The sequence below is a fragment of the Danio rerio genome, chromosome 2, assembly GCF_049306965.1.
Source record: "Danio rerio strain Tuebingen ecotype United States chromosome 2, GRCz12tu, whole genome shotgun sequence".
Classification (NCBI taxonomy): Eukaryota; Metazoa; Chordata; class Actinopteri; order Cypriniformes; family Danionidae; genus Danio; species Danio rerio.
Genome location: NC_133177.1, coordinates 57,183,489 through 57,211,132, shown reverse-complemented (window position 1 = coordinate 57,211,132; position 27,644 = coordinate 57,183,489). Strand labels below are relative to the sequence as shown.

General features: G+C 38.6%; 2 protein-coding genes and 1 long non-coding RNA gene across 4 annotated transcripts; 2 read left to right on the top strand and 1 right to left on the bottom strand.

The window, feature by feature from the left end:
- Positions 1-154: 154 nt before the first annotated feature.
- Positions 155-7,566, bottom strand: LOC110438109 (uncharacterized). The gene is made up of 2 exons (XM_068214942.2): positions 7,469-7,566; positions 155-7,028 (listed from the first exon to the last, which is right to left on the bottom strand). The coding sequence occupies exon 2, from the start codon at positions 6,864-6,866 to the stop codon at positions 882-884; it is 5,985 nt and encodes a 1,994-aa protein (XP_068071043.2). The 5' UTR covers positions 6,867-7,028; positions 7,469-7,566; the 3' UTR covers positions 155-881.
- Positions 7,567-14,266: 6,700 nt separating this feature from the next.
- Positions 14,267-16,073, top strand: LOC141379035 (uncharacterized). Its single transcript, XR_012394959.1, has 2 exons — positions 14,267-15,519; positions 15,861-16,073. It is a non-coding gene; the product is annotated as an uncharacterized lncRNA (long non-coding RNA).
- A 1,358-nt stretch (positions 16,074-17,431) lies between these two features.
- On the top strand, positions 17,432-24,106 carry capsla (calcyphosine-like a). 2 transcript variants are annotated; one of them, XM_009298923.5, is made up of 5 exons: positions 17,432-17,465; positions 17,962-18,040; positions 19,719-19,896; positions 19,975-20,184; positions 23,648-23,834. In XM_009298923.5, the coding sequence occupies exons 2-5, from the start codon at positions 17,964-17,966 to the stop codon at positions 23,747-23,749; spliced, it is 567 nt and encodes a 188-aa protein (XP_009297198.1). In that variant the 5' UTR covers positions 17,432-17,465; positions 17,962-17,963; the 3' UTR covers positions 23,750-23,834.
- The last annotated feature ends 3,538 nt before the right edge of the window (positions 24,107-27,644 follow it).

Below are 27,644 nucleotides of genomic sequence, written 5' to 3'. Positions count from 1 at the left end.
TGCAGCAGGTATACACACACACACACAAGTGAATGCTGCTCTCTCATTGGCTGTAGGCGATCGCTGATTGTTGGGTATTGCCCAATTTAGAATGCCAGTTCTTTAAATGTTGCTGACCACTTCAGCACTCTGGTTAAGGAGTAGGAGTCAGGAGATAATTTCAATCTTTTATTTATGAGCAGGGAGGTAGTTTCCTGTAATAAACAATAAGTATACATAAATAATAAAATATCAAACACGAAAATATATATATATATGTACTGACACAATAAATATCCCAAACCAAACAACACAGTATTTGCAGCTCTCTTAAAGTGCAGTCAATAGACTAATGTATGCTGAATGTAAACATAATATAAATAGACATCAATGACTAAAGCTGCATTATATAAAGGGCATGTGACAGCATAAGGCATAACAAATGTAGAATATAGTAAACTGAATCATAATAAAACAAACGAGATCTCCACGAGGACATCGGGATTAGCCGCGATGCTGATGGTAGCAGCACTTTCACTTTTGGTTTACACGGAAACTAATGCTCGCGGCCGATCGCGGGTCATTAACAACATCACGCACTTAATATCAAGCATACAAGGGTAATTACAAACATGATATGAAGGAACAAACTCACTTGGCAATAACTTTACCCCGCACTTCACAATATCTCACGGATGGCAATCGCGTCTCACTCAGATGAGTCAGTACATTCAACTTCTCATATATGGACTCAAATATGCATCCTCCGGAAGTTACATCCTACATTCATAATATAAGCCCTTTACAGAACACTCAGTAAATCGTGTTACAGCCATAGTATAAAGAATTCAGAACAGCCGCCCCCACATTTGAACAGCAAATGTGCAAGTCAAGAGAATTCTTTAGGAGTCTTTACTGTCATCTTGAAAGGCTGGCAACTGAATAAGCCGGGCTACTGGCCTAGTGTACACTTTACCTTGAACATTTATGTTTGCAGATCTTACACAACCATCATCACTGATAACAGTCTCGGCCACTTTGCCAATGGGCCACTGAGCCCTGGGCAATTGTGGGTCAACAATCAAAACCACTGAACCCACTTTTAGATTGTCGGATGAAGTTTGCCACTTTTGGCGGGTTTGTAGTGTGGGCAAGTAATTCCTTGTAAACTGAGTCCAGAACTGATCCACAAGATTTTGACAATGGCGCCATCTGCGCCGTCCCATTTCCCCTGAAGCATAAGTCACTTGTGGGAGTGACGCATCCCGCCGCCCCATGAGGAGAAGGTTTGGTGTAATAGGATCTGGATCTGCAACATCCGTGGAGGCATATCCAAGCGGTTTTGAGTTCAAAATGCCCTCTACCTCTACTAATACGGTAGTGAGGACATCTTCTGAGACAGACTGGCCACCAACTGCTGCCCGTAGAGCAGTCTTTATGGAACGAACCTCTCGTTCCCAAGTGCCACCGAAATGCGGTGCATGAGGAGGGTTGAACTTAAATGTGATCTGATGATCAGCTAGCCGCTCTTTTAATGGGGATTCCATGGCAGCAAAGGCTTCTTTTAGCTCTCGATCAGCCCCACGGAAGTTTGTACCACAATCTGACCTAAGCTCCTTTGGTCTGCCACGTCTGGCTATGAATCGTCGTAAAGCGAGCAAGAAGGCATCCACATCCATGGAGTTGAGGAGCTCAATGTGAACCGCTCTTGTTGTGAGACATTTAAAAATGACTCCCCAACGTTTCTCCACTCGTCTGCCTATTTTTACCTGATATGGACCAAAACAGTCTACTCCAGTAGAGTAGAATGGTGGGCAAAGAATCCTGAGCCGCTCTGGTGGCAGGTCTGCCATTTTTGGTACCTTAGGCTGAGCTCTCCATCGTTGGCATGATGAACATTTAAGCTGGTGATGTTTGACAGCTTGCCGCCCCCTCAAGATCCAATATTGTCTCCGAAGTTCGGCGTACACTCTTTCTGTACCTGGGTGGAGCAGGCGCTCATCAAACTCTTTGATGAGAAGCTTTGTGGTTGGATGCTGTGGGTCTAATACTATAGGGTGAATTTCCTCAGCATTTAGGCTTTCCAGCCTTCGTAATCGTCCTCCGACTCTGATTACCTCCATCACCGGATCCCACTCTGGAGCAAGACATCTTAATCGACTGTGATTTGGTACAGGTTTGTGCATTTTGAGGGCTGCGGTCTCCTCAGGAAAGCTTTGAGCCTGACACCCTTTTATTAATTCCAATTCTGCTGTGCGATGGTCCATGAGTTGAGTATCTGGTTGACTACCTGTCGCCTTTCCATCGGCCTGTCGAGTCGCTTCCACTAACTCTTTCCATGTATGGAAATGAGTGGCATCGGGGAAAGTATGATCTGGCACCACAGTCATTAAACAACAGATATTGGTACCCTTTAAATCAGGTAATCCTTCTGACCTTGATGGTTCAGGTCTTTTTGGCCAGTGCTCAGGACCCAGGTTTAGGAATGAGGGTCCCTGACTCCAGCGCCCAGGAATGGTAAAACTTTGGAGTGGTTTACCCCTGGTGATATCATCTGCTGGGTTTTGCTGTGTGTCAACATAGCGCCAAGTACTATGCTCAGTCAGATCCTGGATTTCTGAGACCCGTGTTCCAACAAAAACTTTAAATCGACATGAATCGGACTGGAGCCACTCTAGCACAGTTGTAGAATCAGTCCATAAAACTATCTGCTGGATTTTAAGGGTGATCTCCTCCTTCAGGAGCTTTGCCAGCTGTGCACCTGCTAATGCAGCACATAACTCCAGTCGAGGTATGGATTGTTGCCTCTTAGGTGCAATTCTTGATCTGGCCATGACAAAGGTTGAATGAATAACATCTGCATACTCCACCAAGTAAGCCACAGCCCCATAAGCCCGTTCGGATGCGTCACAGAACACATGTAGTTCGTACTGTTGTTGTGCATCGTGGGGAATAGATGAGTAGCAACGAGGTATGGTTATATCGCTGAGATGTTTTAACTCATTCTCCCATGTTTCCCAGGCCCTGCTGAGATCTTGTGGTAAATTTGGGTCGTCCCAATCTCGCTTTTTAGACCACAACTGTTGAATGAGCACCTTGGCTCGTGTGGTAAAGGGCACAATGAAGCCCAGTGGATCATACTGTGTGGCTAGTATTTGATACGCTGTTCTCATTGTCAGGGTAGCATGTTCTATTGGACGATAGTGGTATCCCAGTGTATCAGCTGCACAGTTCCACCTGAGGCCCAGAGTTGGTTCCATTGGATCAGTTCTATTTTGTGCAAGCCACTGTTCTGCAGCTGAAGATCTTGCCTCAGTGGGTAGATGTGAGATCACTGCGGGCTGGTTGCTAGCCCATTGTCTAAGGTCAAAGCCACCTGTAGCTAGTAGGCTGCGCAGTTGATCAACGGACACCCTGGCTTCCGATGTGGTGGGAAAACTCGCTAGATAATTGTCCACATAGAAGCTTTGCTGGATTGTCTGTAAAGCACTTGGGTAGCTCTCTTGATTATTGCGAGCATGCTGCTGCACAGCAAAAATGGCACAACATGGGCTACTGGTTGTACCAAATGGCAAAACCTGCCATTCATATACATCTGGACAATTCTCATATTGCAGATCTCGCCAAATGAAGCGGAGAAGAGGTCTGTCCTCAGGTAACAAGCGAACCTGATGGAACATTCCCCGGATATCTGCACTTACAGCCACATTGTATTGACGAAATCTTAAAAGAACGCCCAATAATGATGGACCAAGTGCAGGCCCTGGGAGAAGTTGATCGTTCAGAGACTGACCTTGAGACCTGAATGAGCAATTGAAGACCAGTCTTGGTTTATCATTGTGACACACCAGGTGGTGGGGTATGTACCAGGCCTCTTTGGACTGGCTGATTTCATCTGGACGAATTTTAGTGACATAGCCTGCTTTAATGAGCTTCTCAATCTCACGAGAGTAGATGGTTGCTTTCTCAGGGTCTCTCTGGAGTTTCCTCTCAATACTTCTCAAAGTAGGCATGACGGATCGAGTCGTACTCAATAGTGTAGGAGCCCCAGGTTTGCGCAGGAGAGGGGTGGCATACCGCTGGACACCCTCCACATTAATTGTCTGTGTTTTGCACTCAAGAAGTTTGATTGCTTCTTGGTCTTCCCTGGATCGAACCACCAGTTTCTCATTTCGATAAGGCAAGATGTCCAGTTGCCATAACCTTTCAACACTGCGATAAAGCAAGTCATTGGGACAGGAGGCCGCTGTAAAAAGACACTGCTGTACTGAATTGTGGATTGGTGTGCTCCTCTCTGCTCCTTGTAATGCCCATCCGAGGGCTGTGTGTATTGCAACTGGGCCACCTTTGACTCCTTGGTGGACTGGCTTATCGGCTGTGATAAGATGAACATGATCTGATCCGATCAGTACTAGTGGGCGTACGTTGTGGAAGGACTGTAGAGGGAGCCCTCTAAGGTGAGCATACAGCTTTTGAAGTCTCTGTACTGGATATGATTGCTCAACTAGATCCAAACCGGAAGCTGTGAAGGCGTCAAGTATCTGGAAACGTTTATTGGGTTCACCTTTTGGGGAAATTTCCAGATTAATCTTGGATCCAGAAAGATGGGTAACATCTGCTCGCACTGTGCGTAAAGTCAGTACTTCAGGTTCACCTTTCAACTGAAGCATCTGTGCGGCCATAGGTAAGACTATGGTTCGTTGCGCTCCATCATCTAGTATAGCATAGGTTTCTACTGATTTGAACTTGCCATGTAGCAACACTGGAACCACTTTAAGAAGCACTCTACAGGTCACACTGGCAGGGGTGAGGTAAATACGACTCTCTGGCGTACCTGATGTGTTTGGTTGATCATTAGGTGCGATACGATGGAGCACCTGTAGATGTATTCTACCACAGTCACTGCATGGCTTTTTGAGGTTGCACATCTCTGGTGCATGAAATCGTGCACATTTCCAGCATCGCCTTCCATCTGAAATCCACTTATGGAGCTCTGCGACTGACTGCTCTTTGATATTGTCGCAGCGTGTAATGTAATGTTCTTTACTATTGCAGAACAGACATTGTACCTTAAATGGCTTCCTTTGTTTGTTCTCTTTAGGATGGGTAGGAAGAGCAGTCTCATTTGGGGCCGCACCCTGATAAAGTACTAAACTTGTCCCCTTTGTTCTGGCTTGAGTTTTCTCCTTTCCAATACTTGAAGGCCTTTCATGTTGATAGCGTTGCATTAGTCGATTAGACAGCCGCTGCTGCTGTGCTTTGACTTGTAGCCACCCAGCGAAGTCCTGCAGATTATAAGGGTTCAAACTTAAGGCATTAAGTTTTCCCTGCTGTTGAAGGAACTCAATGAAGCCATCTCGAAGGTATTTTGGTAGCTTGCTAAGCAAGCGGTCCACATGTGAGCAACAGTTAAGCTCCATCCCTCTGGGTCCCTCTAGTGACAGCAGCATACTGACCAGAAGATGAACTCTCAAAGCGAAACTCTGAAAGCTATGACCATCATTGGGCTTTACATCTGGTGATGTGAGGATGGCTGCTATTTCACTTTGAGCCAGTTGATGGGGCTGACCATACTGTAATTGAAGGGCTTGCATAGCTGCTGAATAGGGATATGGATGATGCCTACATGACTGCCCTATCATCTGAGCTTCAGGAAGTTTAAGATGCTCCAATAGTACATGGTATTTGTACTTTTCTGTTAGTTCAGGGTAAGGTTCAAGCAAATTGTCCAATGCTAGCTTCATATTAGCAAAATCTCGTTCACTGTCGTTTGTGAAGTCTGGAATTTTTGGTTTTGGGGGGCTGTATAGGGCACGTTGAGGTATACTACCATTGGGTGGTGCTGCTACCTGAGCTGTGACCAACTGTGGTGCGACTGCAGCCGTGCTCACTGAAGGCATTGGGCCTGAGAACATATTTTGGGGAAGTAATGTTGATGACATCATTGCTTGATACGGAGGGGCAAGATTGTGTGAATTGGGTGCATTCACCAACTGCATTTGTGAGTATGGTGTTGCAATATAGCCATAAGGTGCCATAGAACGTGGATAGACTGGTGTTGGCGAAATCACCTGTGGTTCAAGGGGGTGAAATGATCGTTCTGAATGAGCAGTGCTAGCTTGTTCCTGCCTAGGGAGAGGTCTGGGAGCCTGAGAGGACATGGGCTCATATAGCTGTGACTGTGGCGGATGGGGAATAGGAGATGCCATGCCAGATGAGGGAGGGGAACACAATAAACCTGTAGTTTGTGGACGACTCTGATTGACTGATTCATAAGCAGCATTATGGCTCCCCACCGTTGGTCTAGAAACCATAACTGACAGCTGATGTGACGACTTCTCTGGTCCCATTGATAAGCCTGCAGCAACTTGGTGCTCTGATTGTGGTACTGTGTCCCATGAGGGTAAGGGTGGAGGACTTGATGGATTAGAAGGTGCAGGAGAAGACTGTACTGGTTCATTGTTCTCATTTCCCTGTTCCTCCCTTATGAAAGACGTAATGTGCTCCATCATCTCCTCTCTGCGCTGTTTCCGTTTCTTGAGCTGCTCTAATTTCCTGAGAAGACTGTGCATTTCAGCATTTTCTTCTTTGTCCTTCTCGTTTATGGTTTCCATTAGTTTAGTTAATGAGTCCATACTCAATAAGTCTGCTTGACTTGGACTGGGTGTGACCAGATGTCTACCTTGACTGGAGGTTACATCTGCTTGACTCGAATACACTGCGGCTGCTGCGCCTTTTGGCTCCTCCATTACACTTTGAACCGTACTAGAGGTGAGGGCAGGTCGGTGATGGGAGTCAAGGACATAATCCTCTAGATACCTGGGGGCTTGACATTGTCGTAATGGTCTGGCATGAGAAGGAGATGTTGGATTGCCATCTGCTGACATTCTGAAGCAGTCAGTGATCCGGCTCGAAGGACCATTTGTTGGGTATTGCCCAATTTAGAATGCCAGTTCTTTAAATGTTGCTGACCACTTCAGCACTCTGGTTAAGGAGTAGGAGTCAGGAGATAATTTCAATCTTTTATTTATGAGCAGGGAGGTAGTTTCCTGTAATAAACAATAAGTATACATAAATAATAAAATATCAAACACGAAAATATATATATATATGTACTGACACAATAAATATCCCAAACCAAACAACACAGTATTTGCAGCTCTCTTAAAGTGCAGTCAATAGACTAATGTATGCTGAATGTAAACATAATATAAATAGACATCAATGACTAAAGCTGCATTATATAAAGGGCATGTGACAGCATAAGGCATAACAAATGTAGAATATAGTAAACTGAATCATAATAAAACAAACGAGATCTCCACGAGGACATCGGGATTAGCCGCGATGCTGATGGTAGCAGCACTTTCACTTTTGGTTTACACGGAAACTAATGCTCGCGGCCGATCGCGGGTCATTAATACCATCACGCACTTAATATCAAGCATACAAGGGTAATTACAAACATGATATGAAGGAACAAACTCACTTGGCAATAACTTTACCCCGCACTTCACAATATCTCACGGATGGCAATCGCGTCTCACTCAGATGAGTCAGTACATTCAACTTCTCATATATGGACTCAAATATGCATCCTCCGGAAGTTACATCCTACATTCATAATATAAGCCCTTTACAGAACACTCAGTAAATCGTGTTACAGCCATAGTATAAAGAATTCAGAACACTGATGTTATTTTCAGTCAAAACTCAATTCACACGGCATGATTTGAATCGCCGACAGCTCCAGATATTTAGCACGCCAAATATCTCACAGACATCGGCGACTCATCGGCGATTCTCTCAGATCGCGTCTTTGATCGTTCATACTGTTTGATTGTCACTTACGTGCACGAGCAGCGATTTGCCTGTGATTTCAGGCTTTTGTCAGCGATTTCTCAAAACCTGTCGGCAAGCCAAAATCGGGGCTAAAATCATGCAGTCTGAACTAGGCATTAGGGTGCTTTCACACCTGTGAATCGATTCAGTTGTTCTGAAACAGAGATTACAATTGTTACATTGTTGCTCTTGGAGCGGTTTGCTTTCACAATGCAAAGTTTCTAATTGGACCAAAAGAGCTAAAACAAGTCACACGCGAGTAAACTCTCTTCACATTGGTCAGAGTGTCAGGGTTTATTTTGCGCTAAGCTGTCAGGAGAGGTGGTGGTTTGGTGGTGATTGACAGGGTGCGCGCGCGCACCGTGTCTGAGGAGAGATGCGGTGGGGAGGGGTGAGAAGGGTGCGCGACGATGCCTATTTGAGGACCGGGAGAGAGACGTGAGATTACCGGGAGATCATCACTCGTTTGCAGGCATCCGGAGACTCGCGAAACTTCCCGCCCTACTCATAACTCTCTCTTCATATAGCCGTAAGCCTATTACATATCCGTAAAACACTGTCATATAACCGCGCTCGGATCGGATCGCTTTCTCACTGCAATCGAACCGCTCCAGGGTTCGTTTCAATCGAGCCGAGACCACCTCATTCAAGCGATCTCGGAGCGATTACTTTGGCGCGGAACAGAGCGCGATTGCCCTGTTCACATATGCCAAACGAACCGCGCTAACTGGGCAAACGAGATGCGTTCCGAAACAAAAGTGTAGGTGTGAAAGCACCCTTAATTTGGCCACAACGTTCTCTGTGTTTCAGCAAATAGAATGATTTTAGTGATGAATCCTATTTTGAGATATATTTTGGGAAAATGCTTTGAAAATGTTCATAAACTCAATACACTCTGGGCAAATTGACTACTCTTTCGTTATATTAGTGGCTGCTTTTTCCCCAATGACTTCTATTATGACATTTTTTGATGGCAAAGCCTTGACACCAAAAAAAATCAAAATTTCTAGACTGCTGCTGGTTTTCCCTGTTGGGAAGAGGTCAAATTTATTATTTTTAATATTGATCATCAGCTCCTGTCCAAAAAAAAAAAAAAAAAAAAAAGCGCTTGGTTTCTGGTTTTTATATGGAGTATAGTGTGTGTGTGTGTGTGTGTGTGTGTGTGTGTGTGTGATACCTCTGCACACTTACCTAAAACGTCTGAGAAAATACAAATAAGTGCTTCAGCTCTCAAAACTACATGGAATAAACAAAAACATGGTAAGTGTATTTAAGCACACAAACTATAATCTGCTGTTATACTGCATACAAAATCCAGAAACGAAGCCACAAGCTTATCTAAAGGGTTAATGGTGCCAACAGACACAACCCCCCCCCATCCCCACCCCAAATCAGTGACACCATGAACTTGCCAATTACAGAGTCAAAATCTCTTTAAAATTGTTTTTAAAAAACATTTGATAGTTTTGATCAGGACTGAGGTTGCAAAAAAAAAAAAAGGATAGTAAATTTAAACGATACATAAGGGTTAATGTATTTGAATACAAAATTAAATGTTAAACGTAATTTCTGAATGAATACAACAAACCAGCAATCTATGCAATGAATTAAGCAATTATCAGAAACTCCCAACCCTGGCTCATTATTTATATGTACCCCTAAATACATTTCTGGAGATCACAAAATACGTCCTAGGAGGTATGTTTTTTTTTTTTTTTTGCAGTTTTTGTTTTCGCGAATCCAAAGATCTCAAATTTCTCTTGCAAGTGTCAGTCAGGCCTGCTGCTCTTGTGTAAATCCACCAGAGGCCACTGTCAACTGACTCACCGACCGACCAACCATTTGCTCTACTCACCCCCTTCCCTAAACCCAACCGATAGTGTTTTCAAAAGAACCAATTGACCAGATCACCCCCTCCCTAAACCCAAACAACAGCAATCGAGAAAAAGAAAGGCCCTCATGGCTGCCTGATTTTCAGATCTTACCACGTTCTCACCCTGTTGTTTACTTCTTTATTTTATTCTTTTGCCTTTTGTTTTTGTTTTCCCTGCTTTCTGAAACAGTTCTTTGCCAAACTCGAACCCCGTCATTGAGGTCAACTCCACTCTGTATCTCAAGTCTGCTAACGTACGCAGCAAACTACTGGGCAAACTGGTAACAGTAGAGAAGCAGCCCAGATGAAGATAATGGGTCAGCTGGTAGCGTGAAAAGAAACTGAATCCGTCTGTGGTGTCATACCACCCCATAAGCATTCATTTGAAATGCAAACGTAGCTCTGGCTACATAATTCGCGCTCTCCAGAAATGTATACGGGGGTACTTCTTCACAATGAGCCTGTGTTTAAATCCAGTACTGTAAAAATATCAGTAGACAACATGTCAAATTTGTGGCGTCTTGCCAACGGTAGAACCCTAGTAAGCAATTAAACGGTGTCTAAGCTTGCAAACTGGATACAGAACATGACCGTTTGCCCCGACCAGGCAGCATCTGAGCTGTATATGAACCTATAATTATTTTTTTGTGCGTTTTGGAAGTAATTCGATCTATAAACTCAATCAAAATTTAAGCAGAAGTCACCCAGCATGCATGAAAGTGTTTGTGCTCCTCTGAAAAAAAAAAAAAAAAAAAGATCACAATTAAGACAAGGGGTTCAGCGACTCTACTTCTGTCCATTTATATTGAAGTGGAGTACTTTAGTGTCTGTATTTGTATGTAAAATGAGTATAAAAGTACTGCGGCAGTATTACAAGAATGGAAAATGTGTGTGTATGATTATATGCGTGTGTGTTGTTGTTACATTTCCCATGTCAACTAATCATGATTAGCATTTGGGTTTTGTTGGATTTTTTACACCAACAGCAGAAGTGTCGATGCAGTGCATCTGTATTGTAGATATATATACGGTATTTATTGCAAAATGCTTTTCATTTATATTTAGATAGATATTTTAGGAGGGAGACAGAACTTATTTATTGTTTTACACTTGTGCCAAATGGAATTTCTAAAGTCGGCTGAATAAACATACCCAGCTTACAACAATAAAAAAAACAACAAAAACTGTGCTTATTTGTCTTGAGTTTCTAAATTCTCTCTTCTGTTTATCCTCAACAACAAGATGTGTAGACGGCGGATTTACAATGGCGCACAAACAGAAGAATTGAATTCTGGTGGGAAGAGATCTTGTTTACGGAGCTTTGATGTTTAAGCTATTAGGGTGATGTAAGGACAATCAAAAAATAAACCAATAACAAATAAGCTGGCGACTTGTTAACATCGAAGTGAAAACAGATTCTATGGAAAAATAATATGAATGCGATCTATAAAGTAAGTCATTTCATAAGCATCCACTCCTTTTTTAGTATATGCCACACCTATATCACCACTGGTGGATCCAACTGGGTTTAGAGGTCATATAAACACTGAAATTGAGATTACTTGTGTAGTCAAGTGGTTTGATTCTAGTATAAACACTCGACCTGGACGTTCCAACTTTCTGGTGAGTCAGTATTGTGGCAGAACCACCATTAAGAAAAAATAAAGTCCATTCTAAGGAACTCATTGAAAAGCACAAAGACGGAAATGGATACCAGACGATCTCCTAGTCACCGAATATCCCTTGGAGTGCTGTTAAATCAATAATTAAGAAATGCTAGAAGCTGTAAATCTGAGGAAGGCTACCAGGGGACCAATGACAAATAAATGACTAGACGTTGTGTAATCACTGCCTACAGGCTTTTTACGCAGTACAATAGTGATGTTCCAATAGTAAAAACCCCAAAGGGAAACTGATTTTTAACAATTACTGATGATAAATCTATGAATTCATTTTTATTGCCATGTGCCTTTAAAGCCAGACCCACTATAATTAGTATAAGCTTTGGGATATTTAATCAATTGTACACAACCTGATAAAAGTCTTGTCGCCTATCCAAGTTTTAGGAGCAACAAATAATAACTTGGCTTCTAGTTGATCATTTGGTATACAAAAGTGGCTTAAATGAAAGGCAAAGGCCTCTAGATTACGCTTATTTTACCAAAATAAAATATGATCACGTCTTGACTTTTAATCATTTAATGAGGACAGTAAGGTCTGACTTTGCTTAGACAAAAGTCTTGTCACTAAACAGAAATAATGTACAATATAGAATATAAAGTCATGCTGCGGTGGAAAAATAATTATTTTTTGTGTTTGACTCCATCATGAGCTTGGAGGACTGCATCCATACATCTCTGCAATGACTCAAATCACTGATTAATAAAGTCATCTGGAATGGCAAAGAAAGCGTTCCCGCAGGACTCCCAGAGTTTATCAAGATTCTTTGGATTCATCTTCAATGCCTCCTCCTCCTCCTCCATCTTACCCCAGACATGCTTAATAATGTTCATGTCTGGTGACTGGGCTGGCCAATCCTGGAGCACCTTGACCTTCTTTGTTTTCAGGAGCTTTGATGTGGAGGCTGAAGTATGAGAAGGAGCGCTATCCTGCTGGAAAAATTTGCCCTCTCCTGTGGTTTGTAGTGTAATGGGCAGCACAAATGTCTTGGCAACATCGCTGCAGATCTGTTGCACGCTTCCATACTAAAATGTAACTCCAAACCATGATTTTTCCTTCACCAAACTTGACTGATTTCTGTAAGAATACTGGGTCCATGCGGGTTGCAATAGGTCTTCTGCAGAATTTGGGATGATTGGGATGCAGTTCAACAGACGATTCATCAGGGGAAAAAATAAATAAAAATAAAAAAAATCTACCTTTGGCCACTTTTCCAAATGATCAACTAGAAGTCAAGTTGCTCTTACATCTGGGATAGACGACAAGACTTTTGTTAGGTAGTGTAGATTAGTAGTGTAATTAGGAACTGAAAAGTAAACCACATTCTAACAAAACATTGCCAAACTAAACCTCATAGGCTAGTTGGTTAGGCGTTCCTGTTTTTCTAACTTGCCTGTTATTTTATTGTGAATAGCAAGATAAAATACTATTAAACAACAATTTAAAAGTCTTTGTAAAGTTTTTAAATGTAGCTTTTAAAAAAACTGATTCAGAGTTGACTGTTAATAATGTTTACATAAGTGTACAAAAAAAAAAGTCCTGCACAGAATAAAAGAAATTCCACATATACATTTTTAGGTGTATCAAACTTACTTTTCTAGTCATCTCAACAAACCTCAGTCAAACTGAACAAATATATTAAAAAGGTAAACGTTGTACATTTTAAATAATTAGTTGAAATACTAAAAAGTTAAACAAAAGGAAAACTGTCATGGCTTTTTGTAAAAAATAATAATAATAATAATAAATAATAAAAAAAGAAAATTCTGTCTAAGAACAGCCAGCACAATAAATAAAATAAAACACAGGTAACATTTTAAATAACCAATTAATTAAAGTCACTTTATGTATTAATCAGCCATAATAGCTTTATAAAAATACCACTAATTATTGTTAGCTAATGTAGTCAACTAACAACAAACAAACTGAACCTTATCATAAAATGTTAGCAGATAGCATTCTGGGACTGTTTTCTGTAAAACAGCAACAGATTCCAATGCAATTGAAAATGTATGGGCAGAAACTTCAAAAAGGCTGTTCACACACGAACCCCATCCAACCTGACTGATCCTGAGCATTTGTAAACAGAGCATTGGAGAAAACAAAACTCACACATGGGCCAGATGTGCAATGTGTGTTGACATGAAACAATATCGGACTGTTTATCGGTGTCAAAAAAGGGCTAATTAATTCCTCTGCGGCTGAAAGCTGTAAAACTTGAAAGCTTCCAAGGGGACGAATACTTCTTACAGGCATGTTACCTTCATAAAATTATGCTAATTATCACACTATTTGGAGTTTACCATCGCACGATTAACTGCAATGTTCTGAACAAGCTTTCAAAAGGACATAAGCATACTTTCCTGAAACAGAACTGCCCATTTAGAATGAGAAAATGGAGGCTTTCTTTGAACATGACCACAAATACAACTGTTGCTATTAACTGTAAACATTTACCGCATTGTAGAGCGACCATCAGACCTGGGTCATTTCATTCAGCGGGCGTCATCCTGACCACAACATCACTGGTGCACATCGCTGTTGTCAACATGACTCTATTGACTCCATTTAACCTCTGTTGCCCTGGGAAAAGACAGGTTTATGTTTAAAACCACAGAGACACAGTAAACAAGAAAGCATAAACTATTTCTATGTTGGTCCAAGATTCAAATCTTCCACTGGTGGACAAAACTCAGAAAGCCGAGGTGTTTATTTCCACTTCCATAACAGATGAAAATAATTAACAGCATTTCAACTTCACCTCATCCCAAAAAAAAAAGTACATATGTGCATCCTAATATAATAAATCAAACATTTACAGCCAATTAGAACATTATAAAAAAAGTTTCCATCAAGAAAATCAACATTAGGGTTCATTTTCAATTGAATTTTAATTTAAGTTTATTTGTGTAACACTTTTTACAAAAGGTGGACATTACAGCATTACAATCAAATTCAGATAAAGTTATTAGTTACCATAACCATATTAATTACTAATAACTTTAACTAATTAGTGAAATATTTTGTGACCCTGGGCCACAAAACCAGCCTTGTTGCACAGATCACCGGCCACTTTATTAGGTACACCTGTCCAACTGCTCAATGACGCATATTTCTAATCAGCCAATCACATTGCAGCAACTCGATGCATTTAAGCATGCAGACATGGGTAAGACGATCTGCTATGTGATCCAGAGGATGGTGGGTGAAAACAGAACAGTAGGGAGAAATAGATGCGAGGAAACCGTTATATCAAGGTTAAGGTTTGGACATACTGCTCTGAATAGTGGACTGTTTACAATAGGAAAACATCCAAATGGAGTTTGTATTAATTGTAATGAAGAGGAAAGTATAGAACAATTCATAAAGAAATGCCCATTATTAGGGCCAGACAGAATCTGCGGACGTTTTTTGCTATTTCTGCGAATAATTATGGTAAAAATCTGCAGATTTCTGGGGAATTATTTTGGGAGTATCCAACGGAGTATTGTAACTAAAAGCTTAATATATTAAATAAAAAGTAATAAATTACTGAATAAAAACTGAACAAATTCAGATTTACATATTTATTCAAGTAAATAAACAGAATTAATAATGGGCTAAAAATCTGCAGAAATCTGCGGAAAATCTGTGGAATTCTGCGCGTGCAGATTTCGTGTGGGCCTACCCATTAAATTAAAAAAAAAGAAAGGAATAGGATGATAGACATTGAGGAAAAAAAGGTTAATCTAGATATTAATAGTATGTTAAGTTGTGGAGTAGGAGATAGTAAAATAAAAGCTTTAATATTTCTTAGAGAAACTGGGTTGTATAATAGAATATAAATTAATAAGTTTAAGAGAGTAGAAATTTTACTTCTGATTCACACTCCTAACCAGTAGATGACAGAAAAGATAAAGTTGCATGCCGACTGCCAATAAAACACCAAGAAGAAGAAGAAAATCTGCTGCAGTTCAAACAGAGCATCAAAATGGGAAGAAATTTTAATTTAAGTGACTTTGAACATGGCATGGTTGTTGGTGTCAGACGGGCTGATCGGAGTATTTCAGAAACTGTGGATCTACTGGGATTTTCACGCACAACCATCTCTAGGGTTTACAGAGAATGGTCTGAAATAGAGAAAATATGCATTGAGCGGCAGTTCTGTGGGCGCGATATTTCCTTGCCACACTTTGGGCTCAGCAGGATAATGCACCATGTCAAAACACAAATTATCTTAGACTGGTTTCTTGAACATGACAATGAGTTCACCGAGCTCAAATGGCCTCCACAGCACCAGATGTCAATCCAATAGAGCACCTTTGGGATGTGGCGGAGCATCCTGCCGCAAGTTGTAGAATCTATGCCACGGAGGATTAAGGCAGTTCTGAAGGCAAAAGGGGATCCAACCCAGTACTAGTAAGGTGTAGTGACCAGTTAGTGTATTGTTGGCAATAACAAAAAAAAAAAAAAAAAACACATTGTATGTGTCAAAGTTTTTTCAAAGAATTTTCTTTTATGCCAAAAATCATTTGCATACTGCATCAAGTAAAGATCATTTCCCATTACTATATAAATTTCCTACTATAACTATATATCAAATTATTATTAGTAAAAAGCATTGCTAAGAACTATATGGGCCGGTATAAAATTCTGACGGTATGATAACCTTGGATAAAAAAAAAAAAAAAAAAAAAAAAAAAAAAAAAAAAAAAAATCACGATTTCACGCTATGACCAAGGTTTGACTCTATTGTGATCATAGCTCTAAAAAAAAAAAAAATAAAAATATTTTTAAATGCCTGGGTAAAAAAACAAAACCTTTTTTCCCTATTTCATTTTGAGAAACGATTCTAATATTTTGAAGCAGTAAACATGAGAGGTTCAATATTTTAAATGAACTATTGACTTCTGCTCTTGTTTTAAAAATACAGATTTCTTTACAATTTAAAACAGCATCTTTGGATATGTTTTCTGCTGGAGATACTGTTGTCCCAAAAAACAAACAAGCCAAAAAACATAAACAAATAAAAAAATAAAACAAATATAAACATAAATAAAAAAATCGTACACATACCTTAGGAACGGTATAGCAGAAAATGTTGGCGGTTTTAAAACCTTGACTTTTCCAAACCGCGGTAGCCTATGCCTTGAAAACGGTTATCGTCCCACGCCTACTAAGAACTTAATTTGGACAACTTTGACTGCAATTTTTTGCACCCTCAGATTTCAGATATTGAAACAAGCCTAGTTTTATCTCAGTCAAATGATCTTAAACAATACATCAATGGGAAGCATATTTATTCAGTTTTCAGATGGTGTATAAATATTATGACTGTTTTGGTCACAAATTTCATATAAACAAAACTTAAATTTAAACCAAACCTACACTCGGGGATATAAATGACACAATAGCTTTACAGTAACGTTGACGTTAATTGGTAAAAGTTGATCAGGACTATTTCCTTTTTGCTATAATTGACAGAGTTAGCCAAAAACAAAACTACCTGAACTTCCAAACTAGCTCCAGACATGAAGACAGTACTCATTACCTGTACTGACGTGTAGTGTACCGTGGTAAATGTGAAAAAATGCAAGATTTAATGGAATTAAACCGTGTTTCACCCACCGTTAGCAGCTTCAGTTCAATTTAACAACACGTGACCGGGGATTCTCGCCTTATATGAGGTCAAACTGCGACCGCATAGTTGCTGTTTAAGTTTATACTGTTACTACAATAAAACTGCCAAACATTAAAATAACAGAAATATTCGGAAAAATATAAATGTGCGTTGTTTAACAATTATGAAATCCTATAGAAACAATAAAAAAATATTGTAGTTGTTTAATTCTGAAACAAAGACTAATTGTCAGTCAGTATGTGTGCGTCCATCAAATAAAAGCATCCAAAATATATTTAATCAGTTTACAATCTTAATCAATAGCTGAGATTTGCCATAGTTAACGCCTATTTAAGACAGTCATGTTGATTGACAGGCATAACAGCCAATCAAAAACCAAGTTGAGCGTGAGGGCGGAGAAACACGCAGGTGCACCTGAGAAACAAGAGATGCTTTGCACATAACAAAGACCACCAAAAGGACACACAGCAGGTATTTACAAGTTCCTTCTTGTTCATTTGAATGTAAACTTAATCATATACATGTTTTGCCAACTATAAAAGTACTCATCAGCTTGACGAGGTTAAATAAATTGTTAATATTTGTCATATAGCGAAGCTTTTGTTATATTGTTTATTCATGTATAATGTTTCTTAAAAGAGACGTGAAGATGCTCATTATATTACAGAAGTCAAATTATAAAGGAGTCCTTTTTTCTCTCAATTTAAAAAAGCCCACGAGAAACATTAAATATTTCAGGTTTGTCGTGGTTTACGACGGTTTATGTACAGAGTTGTTATGGCGATGCTCTGAGTTTTCGTTTCCAAGGCAACATAAAACTAATTTGTTTGCTCACGTGACGTCTTGAAGAGCAGTTCAGCGCTGCTTATCAAACAAATAAATGATTATTGTTAAAGTCTGACGTGTAGCTGTGATCAAACATTGATTTGTGTATTGTTTTATTGCGATTCTGTTGTTCAGGTATCAGTAATGGCAGCAGACGCTTTGCAGGATCTCCGACAGCAGTGCCTCAGCCGAGGAGCCGCGGGAATCAAGGGTCTTGGAAGGCAAGAGAAATATTCATGTCACCTAAAAAGGCTTTCACCAAAAACTGAATACTCTGTCATTATGAGCTAGGTTTTATCCACCTTAATATTACCTCCAGAACACTATAGATTTTTATTTTAATGTGTTAAATTATCTTGTAAACAATTTACATAATTTAAGGTCAATAAATGCTTTTGTAGTTGTCATTAGACAAGGCTATAACTCACTGGCCACTTTATTAGGTACACCTTACTAGTACCAGGTTGGACCCCCTTTTGCCTTCAGGACTGCCTTACTCATTCGTGGCATAAATTCAACAAGGTACTGGAAATATTTCTCTGAGATTTTGCTTCATATTGAAATGATAGCATCACGCAGTTGCTGCAGATTTGTCGGCTGCACATCCATGATGCGAATCTCCCGTTCCACCACATCCCAAAGGTGCTCTATTGGATTGAGCTCTGGTGACTGTGGAGGCCTTTTGAGTACAGTGAACTCATTGTCATGATCAAGAAACCAGTCTGAGATGATTCACGCTTTATGACATGGCGCGTTATCCTGCTAGAAGTAGCCTTTAGAAGATGCACTGTGGTCATAAAGGGATGGACATGGTCAGCAACAATACTCAGGTAGGCTTTGGTGTTGACACGATGCTCAATTGGTACTATTAGGCCCAAAGTGTGCCAAGATAATATCCCTAACACCATAACACCACCACCAGCACCAGCAGCCTGAACTGTTCATACAAGTCAGGGTGGATTCATGATTTCATGTTGTTGATGCCAAATTCTGACCCGACCATCCGAATGTCACAGCAAAAATGGAGACTCATCAGAGCAGGCAACGTTTCTTCAATCTTCAATTGTACAATTTTGGTGAGCCTGTGTGAATTGTAGAGTCAGTTTCCTGTTCTTAGCTGACAGGAGTGGCACCCGGTGTGGTCTTCTGCAGCTGTAGCCCATCCGCCTCCAGGTTGGACGTGTTGTGTGTTCAGTGATGCTCTTCTGCACATCTCGGTTGCAACAAGTGGTTATTTGAGTTACTGTTGCCTTCTATCAGCTGGAAGCTGTCTGGCCATTCTCCTCTGACATCAAGTCATTTGCGCCCACAGAACTGCCGCTCACTGGATATTTTCTCTTTTTCAGACCATTCTCTGTAAACCCTAGAAATTGTGTGCGTGAAAATCCCAGTAGATCAGCAGTTTCTGAAATGCTCAGACCAGCCCCTCTGCCACAAACATTCAAACGTTCAAAAGTCACTTGAATCACCTTTTTTCCCCATTCTGATGATCGGTTTGAACTGCAGCAGGTCGTCTTGATCATGTCTACATGCCGAAATGCATTGAGTTGCTGCCTTGTGATTGTGATTACAAGCAATTAATGCAAGTGTGCCTAATAAAGTGGCCGGTGTGTGCATATTAACTGATGTTCAAAAAATGAACATTACTTTACAGAGTTAAACAAAACATCATTTTTATTACTTTAAGATTTTTCTTTTATATTGTAGTCCACATTAACTAGTAAAAATGTTTGAATATAAGAAACAACCACTGCCAATGCAACAATCTGAATACTCCTAAACTATTACGCCCTAAAAGTTTAAATAATTATTCAAGATATTTTGAAGCGAACACAATATTAATCATGTATAAATATTGTCATATCTAATGATAACACAGAAACTCAACATTTTAATCAGGATGTTTCGCAGTATGGACGACGACGGCAGTAAATCTCTCGACTTCCAGGAGTTTGTCAGAGGTCTGCAGGATTATGGCGTGTCTGTGGGGAGAGATCAAGCGCAGCAGATCTTCGCCATGATGGACAAAGATGGAAGTGGCAGCATCAACTTCGACGAGTTTCTGGAGAAATTAAGAGTAAGCGGCGTGAATGCATGCTTTATTTATGTTTGGAGGACGCAGAAATGATAATGCAGTCCTGTTTGATGTTTTCAGCCACCCATGTCGAGCGCACGGATGCAGGTCATCAGACAGGCTTTCCAGAAGTTTGATAAGAGCGGAGACGGCGTCGTGACCGTGGAGGATCTGCAGGGTGTTTACAACAGCAAACATCACCCCAAATACAAGAGCGGCGAGTGGACAGAAACACAAGTCTTCCACTCTTTCCTCGACAGCTTTGACTCTCCACATGACAAAGATGGAAAGGTATCATTTTCCCTATTCTTTAAGGATGCATTCGCAGTCTAATATAGGTTTCCAGTTGCATACTTTGATACATATTAAGTATAAACTAAAATAATCTATAATAAATCATTGGTTGTTGTCAGTAAGTCCCTGTCATAAGGCTGTTGAACACCACAATGACTTTCTGTATGCAATTATTTCAGAGAAGCTGAGTAGTATAGTTTTTACAGAACAATAACATTGAGAAAAACTGCATATGCTTAATAAAATTCTATTGAGAAATTAGTTCACGACTATAAGGTATAATTTCCTAAATTTAGAGAAAGAGTATTTGTGTTTATATATTGTTTAATAAAAATTTTGCATATTAACTGTGGCACATTCCTAAAGGTCTCCCTGAATGCTTTGAAATACGCATTTTTTAAGAAACAACAAAAGCACTGAATGTATTCAGTTTCAGTTGGAACTACATCAACAATAAATATGAATAATAAAGAAATAAAAGTCTCAGCAGCTCCCGGTTCATGTGGACTTTTATTGGAACTGTAGTCTGGTTCAAAAACCCATAGTAAAAATACTAAAATACTATAGTATTTTTTCACATGGGCTTTGGTCTGGATGCGAATAGTTTAGCATTTTTAAAATTGTACTGGGAGAAAATTGCATATTTTGATAATAATTAATTAAATATTATTTTAAAAAATGTAATATTAATAAACTTTCATAAAAAAGTTTTTCTAAATATCCATAGTTTTTCAACTAGTTGTTGTAATTAAATTACTTTCCACTCAATGAAATAATGGGATTACTGTCATTTTTTTAGATAATTTATGGCAAGTAACTAATGAAATTAATATTAATTATATCTAACTCTATTGACTTTTATATTAAAGATAATAAATAAATAAATAAATAAATATATATATATATATATATATATATATATATATATATATATATATATATATATATATATATATATATATATATATATATATATATATATATGCATGCACATGTATATTTAACATTTCAATTTTAGGTCTAAAAACTGAAAGGTCCTGTTTGACTCAAATTAAAAAAAAAAAAAAGTAATTAAGAGTTTAAAAACTATTGTCCATGCACTCAAATCAAATAATCAGTTATTTAAAGTGAAGGCATTATCTACACACATATTAGAAAAATGCTACAAACTATAAAATACCATTCATGAAAATACTTAAATAATAGACATCCAAACGTCCATTGTAAGCGGGCTGCGTTCCAGACCAGATAAGCTCAATGACATAATGTCTCTGACATCGCCTGTTGTCCCATTTAGCAACTTGATAGCAACCGTCTTTTCAAAAAAGCGTAACAGCTTTAAAAAAAAAATAATAAAAAAATAAAAATAAAAAAAAGATTGGCAAGAGTGGATTGTAACTGATGTGTTTTATTTCGTAGGATAAAACGTGAAAGTATCTTGAGTGTTTGGTATCCACAAACTTTAAGCAATTTAACTGAAATGACATTGAAAAAAACATTAAATTTGGGACGAGAAAGCCAAAACTGATAAAATGCTAACTCGCTTCCGGGTTTTTGCATACAAATTTATGTCCATAATTCCTCCTAGAGTAGGCCATGGGCGTTGCTAGGCCTATTTTAGGGGGTCTGTAGCCCCACTATATTTCTGCTCAGCCCCCATAAAACTTTTGTGATTAGCTCATAAACTGTACACTAAAATGTCGCCTCAGTCCCCTTCAAAATTGAAAAGAAAACTGCTGCAGAATTCAGCTCCTCCTCGTCTTTTGTTTTTCATTTGATCAACAAACCACAGCCGTGGACAGCGAGAGAACGAGGTGTGTGTTTATTGAAAAACGGTTATAATATTTGCTTATTGGCAGTTCTTTGATATAGATAACCTTGTATCACCTGTATCCCAATGTCATGGAGGAGCAGTCGGGTTTTCTCGGCGTTCACCTCATCAGCACAGCTGTTTCCTCCAGTGAAAACTAACATTTCGCTATTTTCATTTCAAAATGAACTACCAATAGTAATTACTTTACAGTTCGTGTGGCATTAACTATACCATAGAATCTTGCTCAGAAAGGATTAAACACAGCGACAGAAGTACTTAGAGAATGTACTCGTTTTAACTGTCACTGAGTCACTGACAGAGACAGAAACATGTCAACAAGTGTTGTCTAGTATTAAAATACTTCTTATTTATTATTATCATTTAGATTGGTAAATGTGAATTAGCCTGTAAGTCTTAAAATATATATTTGTTTGTGTGTCATTTAATCAGGAAAGTGGCAGTTAATTTATTTAATACATGGAAACAAAAAATGCACTTAAATATAAAAAGTGGTTTTTACTACAGTAATAGTGGGGTTGAGTTCTGGCTTACTCAGAACTCAAATGGCTGTACCTGTCTGTGTAATACAGTGGAATACTAGTATACAACCCATATTAAACAAACATTTTAACTATTAAACTACTATTTATAAATGTAATATTAGGCTTATATATTATTAATTATTACTATTATTATTATATTTTACCTTATAAAGAGCTGAGCCCCCCTAAAATGAAAATCCTAAAAATCGCCCCTGGCGTAGGTGACATCTAATGAAAATGGTCCCACCCTCTCTCCATAATTCTTTTGAGATTACGCCAAACATTGAACAACAATGCAGATTTCAAAGCACTTGAATGGGGTTGTTGGTAGATCAGATATAGTTGCAGAAGTTGATGAGAATTATTTATTAAATTTCCCCAATAATTGTATTTTTTTTAAAACATCTACCCCCACCCCAAGCGTCACAGTACTGTAAAAACATTCATTATTGGAACACAGCGTCACAAACACGATGCTATATTGATGTGCGAATCCGCAGCTGTATCCTACCTAGACATTACCCTTCATGGGACATTATTCATGAGCCAAGTTTTAAGTTACTATACTCAAAGTAATTCCACATGGATTTGTAGATTTTGTACAAAATTCTTCACAGAAATAGCCAAAAAAAGTCATCCCTGCTGAAAAATCCAGCTTAAACCAGCCTTGGCTGGTTTTAGCTGGTTGAACAGCCAAGTTTTAGAGGGGTTTTGGCCATTTCCAGGCTGGTTTCCAGCCATTTCCAGCCTGGTCTTAGCTGGTCAGGCTAGAAAATGACCAGCTAAGACCAGCTAAAACCAGCTTGACCAGCCTGGTTTAAGCTGGATATAGCTGGTTTTGGCTGGACTCCCAGCTTGGCTAGGCTGGTCAAGCTGGTTTTAGCTGGTCATCTCCCAGCCTGACCAGCTAAGACCAGGCTGGAAGTGGCCAAAGCCCCTCTTAAACCAGCCTGGTCGACCAGCTAAATCCAGCCTAGGCTGGTTTAAGCTGGATTTTTCAGCAGGGATCAGATACTGTCTGGCCCTAGTAAATAGTAATTAATGACATTCTTTGTACTAACTACTGTATTAACATTAACTTACCCATCGCTATTCCACATGACAGGTGACCCTGGAGGAGTTTGTGAATTACTACAGCGGCGTCAGCGCTTCTGTCGACAGTGACGAGTACTTCATCTCCATGATGAAGAGCGCATGGAAGCTGTAGGCTTTTCATTTGTCATTAGAAATCAGATTGGAACCTGCAATATTTACATGTAGAAATCATGTCTCATTAAAGGGCTTTGATTTAGGCCTCTTGGTTTAATGTTTCACACATTGCTGCTTCTCAGAAGATGGAGTTGAATCTGGTCGAGCTTTTTATCAGGTCAAAATCTGGCGTTGTAAAAGACGAGAGCTTCAAAAAGGTCTTTATTGATTTCTCTGACAAACACTGTTCAATCAGCTGATAAACGTCAGCAGCTGCTCGTCTTAAACTCCGCTCATTCATTAGGGGTGTGTTTGTGGCTCCACCTGCTGAACACTCACGACATGACACCATCAATGAATAAATATCGTAAAACCATCGAGGGCGAAATCTCATTTTACTCAACAACAGGTGTTTTTGATTATTGATGAAGCGAAAGGCAATCAAGGCTCCATTTTGAGTAGAACTTAATTTGGAAATGTGAATATTTGATAACTAGTGACAACTTAAAATGAAATGGTAGGTAACACTAATGTTCAGATGTTTGGGGTCAGTTTAAAAAAATAGAAATTAATTCTTTTATTCTGCAAAAGCACATTAAATTGATCAAAATGGGCTATATGCACACAGAATTTTCGTTTTCAGCTAGCCAGCCCCAGGGCTTCCGGTGAACTGTGCATTTTTTAATTGCCTCGTTTCTTTACAAATCACTTATCTTCACTGCCTGATAAATATACTATATGAAATAGGGTCTCAGACCAGACAAGAAGTACTGCGTTAAATTCACTGAAATATTGTCTTGTAGGTCTTAAATCATTTACAACAGGTCTTAATTTTCCTTTGTTTCTGTGAAGCTACCCAATCGTTCCAACGCATCCATTCATAACAATATTATAAGTCTGTTGAGCATACATTTTTGAAGTTTTTTTTTAATTATGTTATGATTTTATTTATTTATTTTTCGATCAGAATTATCATACATGAAATATCTTCAACAAAAAATGCATTTCAACATGGACGAAAATGGTGCAGGATGAAGCACAAGCTTATCATTTTCCCACCCCATTACCACATACATCATTCGTCTATTACTGAAACTTATTTCTTCTTTTACTTCTCTCTTCTTTTTACATCAAGCATATTTTATCCTTTTGGCATCTCTAACATATTATACAGGGTTCAACACTTAAGATTTTTGCTACTGGCCCAACCGGGCCAATGATTCAGATTTTTACTTACCCTGTCAAAATTTTGACTGGCCCCACCAAAAAAAAAAAAAGAGAGAGAGAGAGAAGTTAATAGCCATTTTAGTCAGAAATATTAAATAATGTGTCAAAAATAATGTCAGTAAATCTAGAATTTAAATATTAAAAAATATATATATATATATATATATATATATATATATATATATATATATATATATATATATATATATATATATATATATATATATATATACATTTTCCATACTGCGCTTTTTGTTTGCATAACACTTTGAATTTTGCATGTTGAATTTATTAAATATATATATGTATGTATATATATATATATATTTAATAAATTCAACATGCAAAATTCAAAGTGTTATGCAAACAAAAAGCGCAGTATGGAAAATGTGCATGTATTTTATTGCAGTTTGAAACACTAACAAACAAAACAAAAGGTGGCTAACTTGCCAAACTGACAGCAAATTGTGCAAAACATCATTTTTTTTTTCGTTGTGTTGTTCCCATGTAAATATCTGCTTCTATGGTGTTAACAATAGACATTTTCGTTTACCTTTATATTTTGATGTTGCCGTCACTTCGCTGTTGTTACGGAGGAAAAGAATAGCATGCTCAAAACATCAAATCAGAGAAGAGAAACCGAAAAGCAATATGGTGTTTACAACATCACAGAGAAGACCTGGGGTAACACTTCACAATAAGATTCATTAGTTAATGCATTTACTAACATGAACAACACATGTACAGCATTTATTAATCATATTTGAACATTTACTAATGCATTAATAACATCCGAGTCCATGCTTGTTAACATTACTAATGCACCATGAGTTAACATGAACTAACAATGAACTACTGTATTTTCATTAACTAACATTAACTAGCATGAACAAATACAGTAGTAAATGTATTGTTCAATATTTGTTCATGTTAGTAAATGCATTAATTAACATTAACTAATGAACCTTATTGTAAAGTGTGACCTGACTCGATAGAACAAACTTAAAATGCATGCAGTTGACAAATAAACGCAGGCAAATGAAACTTTAGTGACAAGGCAGCACTGTCCCGATAGGGCCAGTAATGATCCTGTCTACAAGCATCTCTTGCACTGGCCCCGGGCCATCGGGCAGTCCTTATTGTTGAGCCCTGTTATATGTTTTAATCTATTTGTACCTTTACATTTAGTAACATAAAAAAATACATAGTACTGCAAATAAGTGTGGTTTATTCTTAAACTAATTTCGAGAGAATCACGTGCTTGTGATCAACACGGCTGGCTCCTTAGCTCAGTAATCTCCCCTAATTTCAGTAATTTATATATAAATATATATATAAATATATAAATATATATATATATATATATATATATATATAAATATATATATATATATATATAAATAAATAAATATATATAAATATATAAATATATATATATATATATATATATATATATATATATATATATATATATATATATATATATATATATATATATATATATATAGTTTGTATTGCAGCTATGAAAAAAGCAAGACAAACTTAAAAAAAAAAAAAATTTATAAACATTTTTTTTTATTACTTAGTTACTACCTGTTTATCCCAAACATTTGAAAAGCAGTGAATTTAAGTACATTTTCTTAATATTTCCATTGTGATATTTTCTCTCTACATTGAGTTCAAATACATATTTAAAATGACACATTAAAAAAATGTGAAAAAAATGCTGGGTTCCACACAATCGACTTGTGTTGGAGGAATATGAAGGAATTGTTCAATTATTCATTTTCTTTTCAGCTTAGTGCAGGGACCACCAAACTTGTTCCTGGAGGGCCGGTGTCCTGCAGATTTTAGCTCCAACCCTAATCAAACACACCTGAACAAGCTAATCAAGCTCTTACAAGATATACTAGAAACTTCCTGACAGGTGTGTTGAGGTAAGTTGGAGCTAAACCCTGCAGAGACACCGGCCCTCCAGGAGCGAGATTGGTGACCCCTGGCTTAGTCTCTTTAATAATCAGGGGTCACCACAGTGGAATGACCCACCAGCGGACTGTGGGGGAAACCGGATCACCTGGATAAAACCCATGCCAACATGGGGAGAACATGCAAACTCCACAAAGAAACGCCAACTGACCCAGCCGGGGCTCAAACCAGTGACCTTCTTGCTGTAAGGCGATTGTGCTGCCCACAGCGCCACCGTGACGTCCAATAAAAGAATTAACTAATAAGTTTTTACAAATTTGAGTAGGCTAAACATAAAAAAACCTTCAAGAATCGGTTGTTTCGACTCATTGTTTTTCTTTCGGCTAAGTCATTTTATTCATCAGGGGTCACCACTGCAGAATGAACCGCCAATTTATCCAGCAAATGTTTTACGCAGCGGATGCCCTTCCAGCTGCAACCCAGAACTAAGAAACACCCATCCATTCTCGCAGACTCATACAAAAAGGCCAATTTAGTACCTCCAATTTACCTATAGCGAATGCGTTGGGACCAACACAACGTAACTTTTTGATTTAGTGGCTGATTCATATGAATTTGTACGATCTAATTCGTGCAATTTAGTACGATTTGCTCATCACCCGATGACGGTTGGGTTTAGGGGTGGGGTTAGGTGCCACGCCTCCTTTTTAAAATCGTACAATTCTGTACGACTGAACTTTGTACGAATTCGCCACTAAACT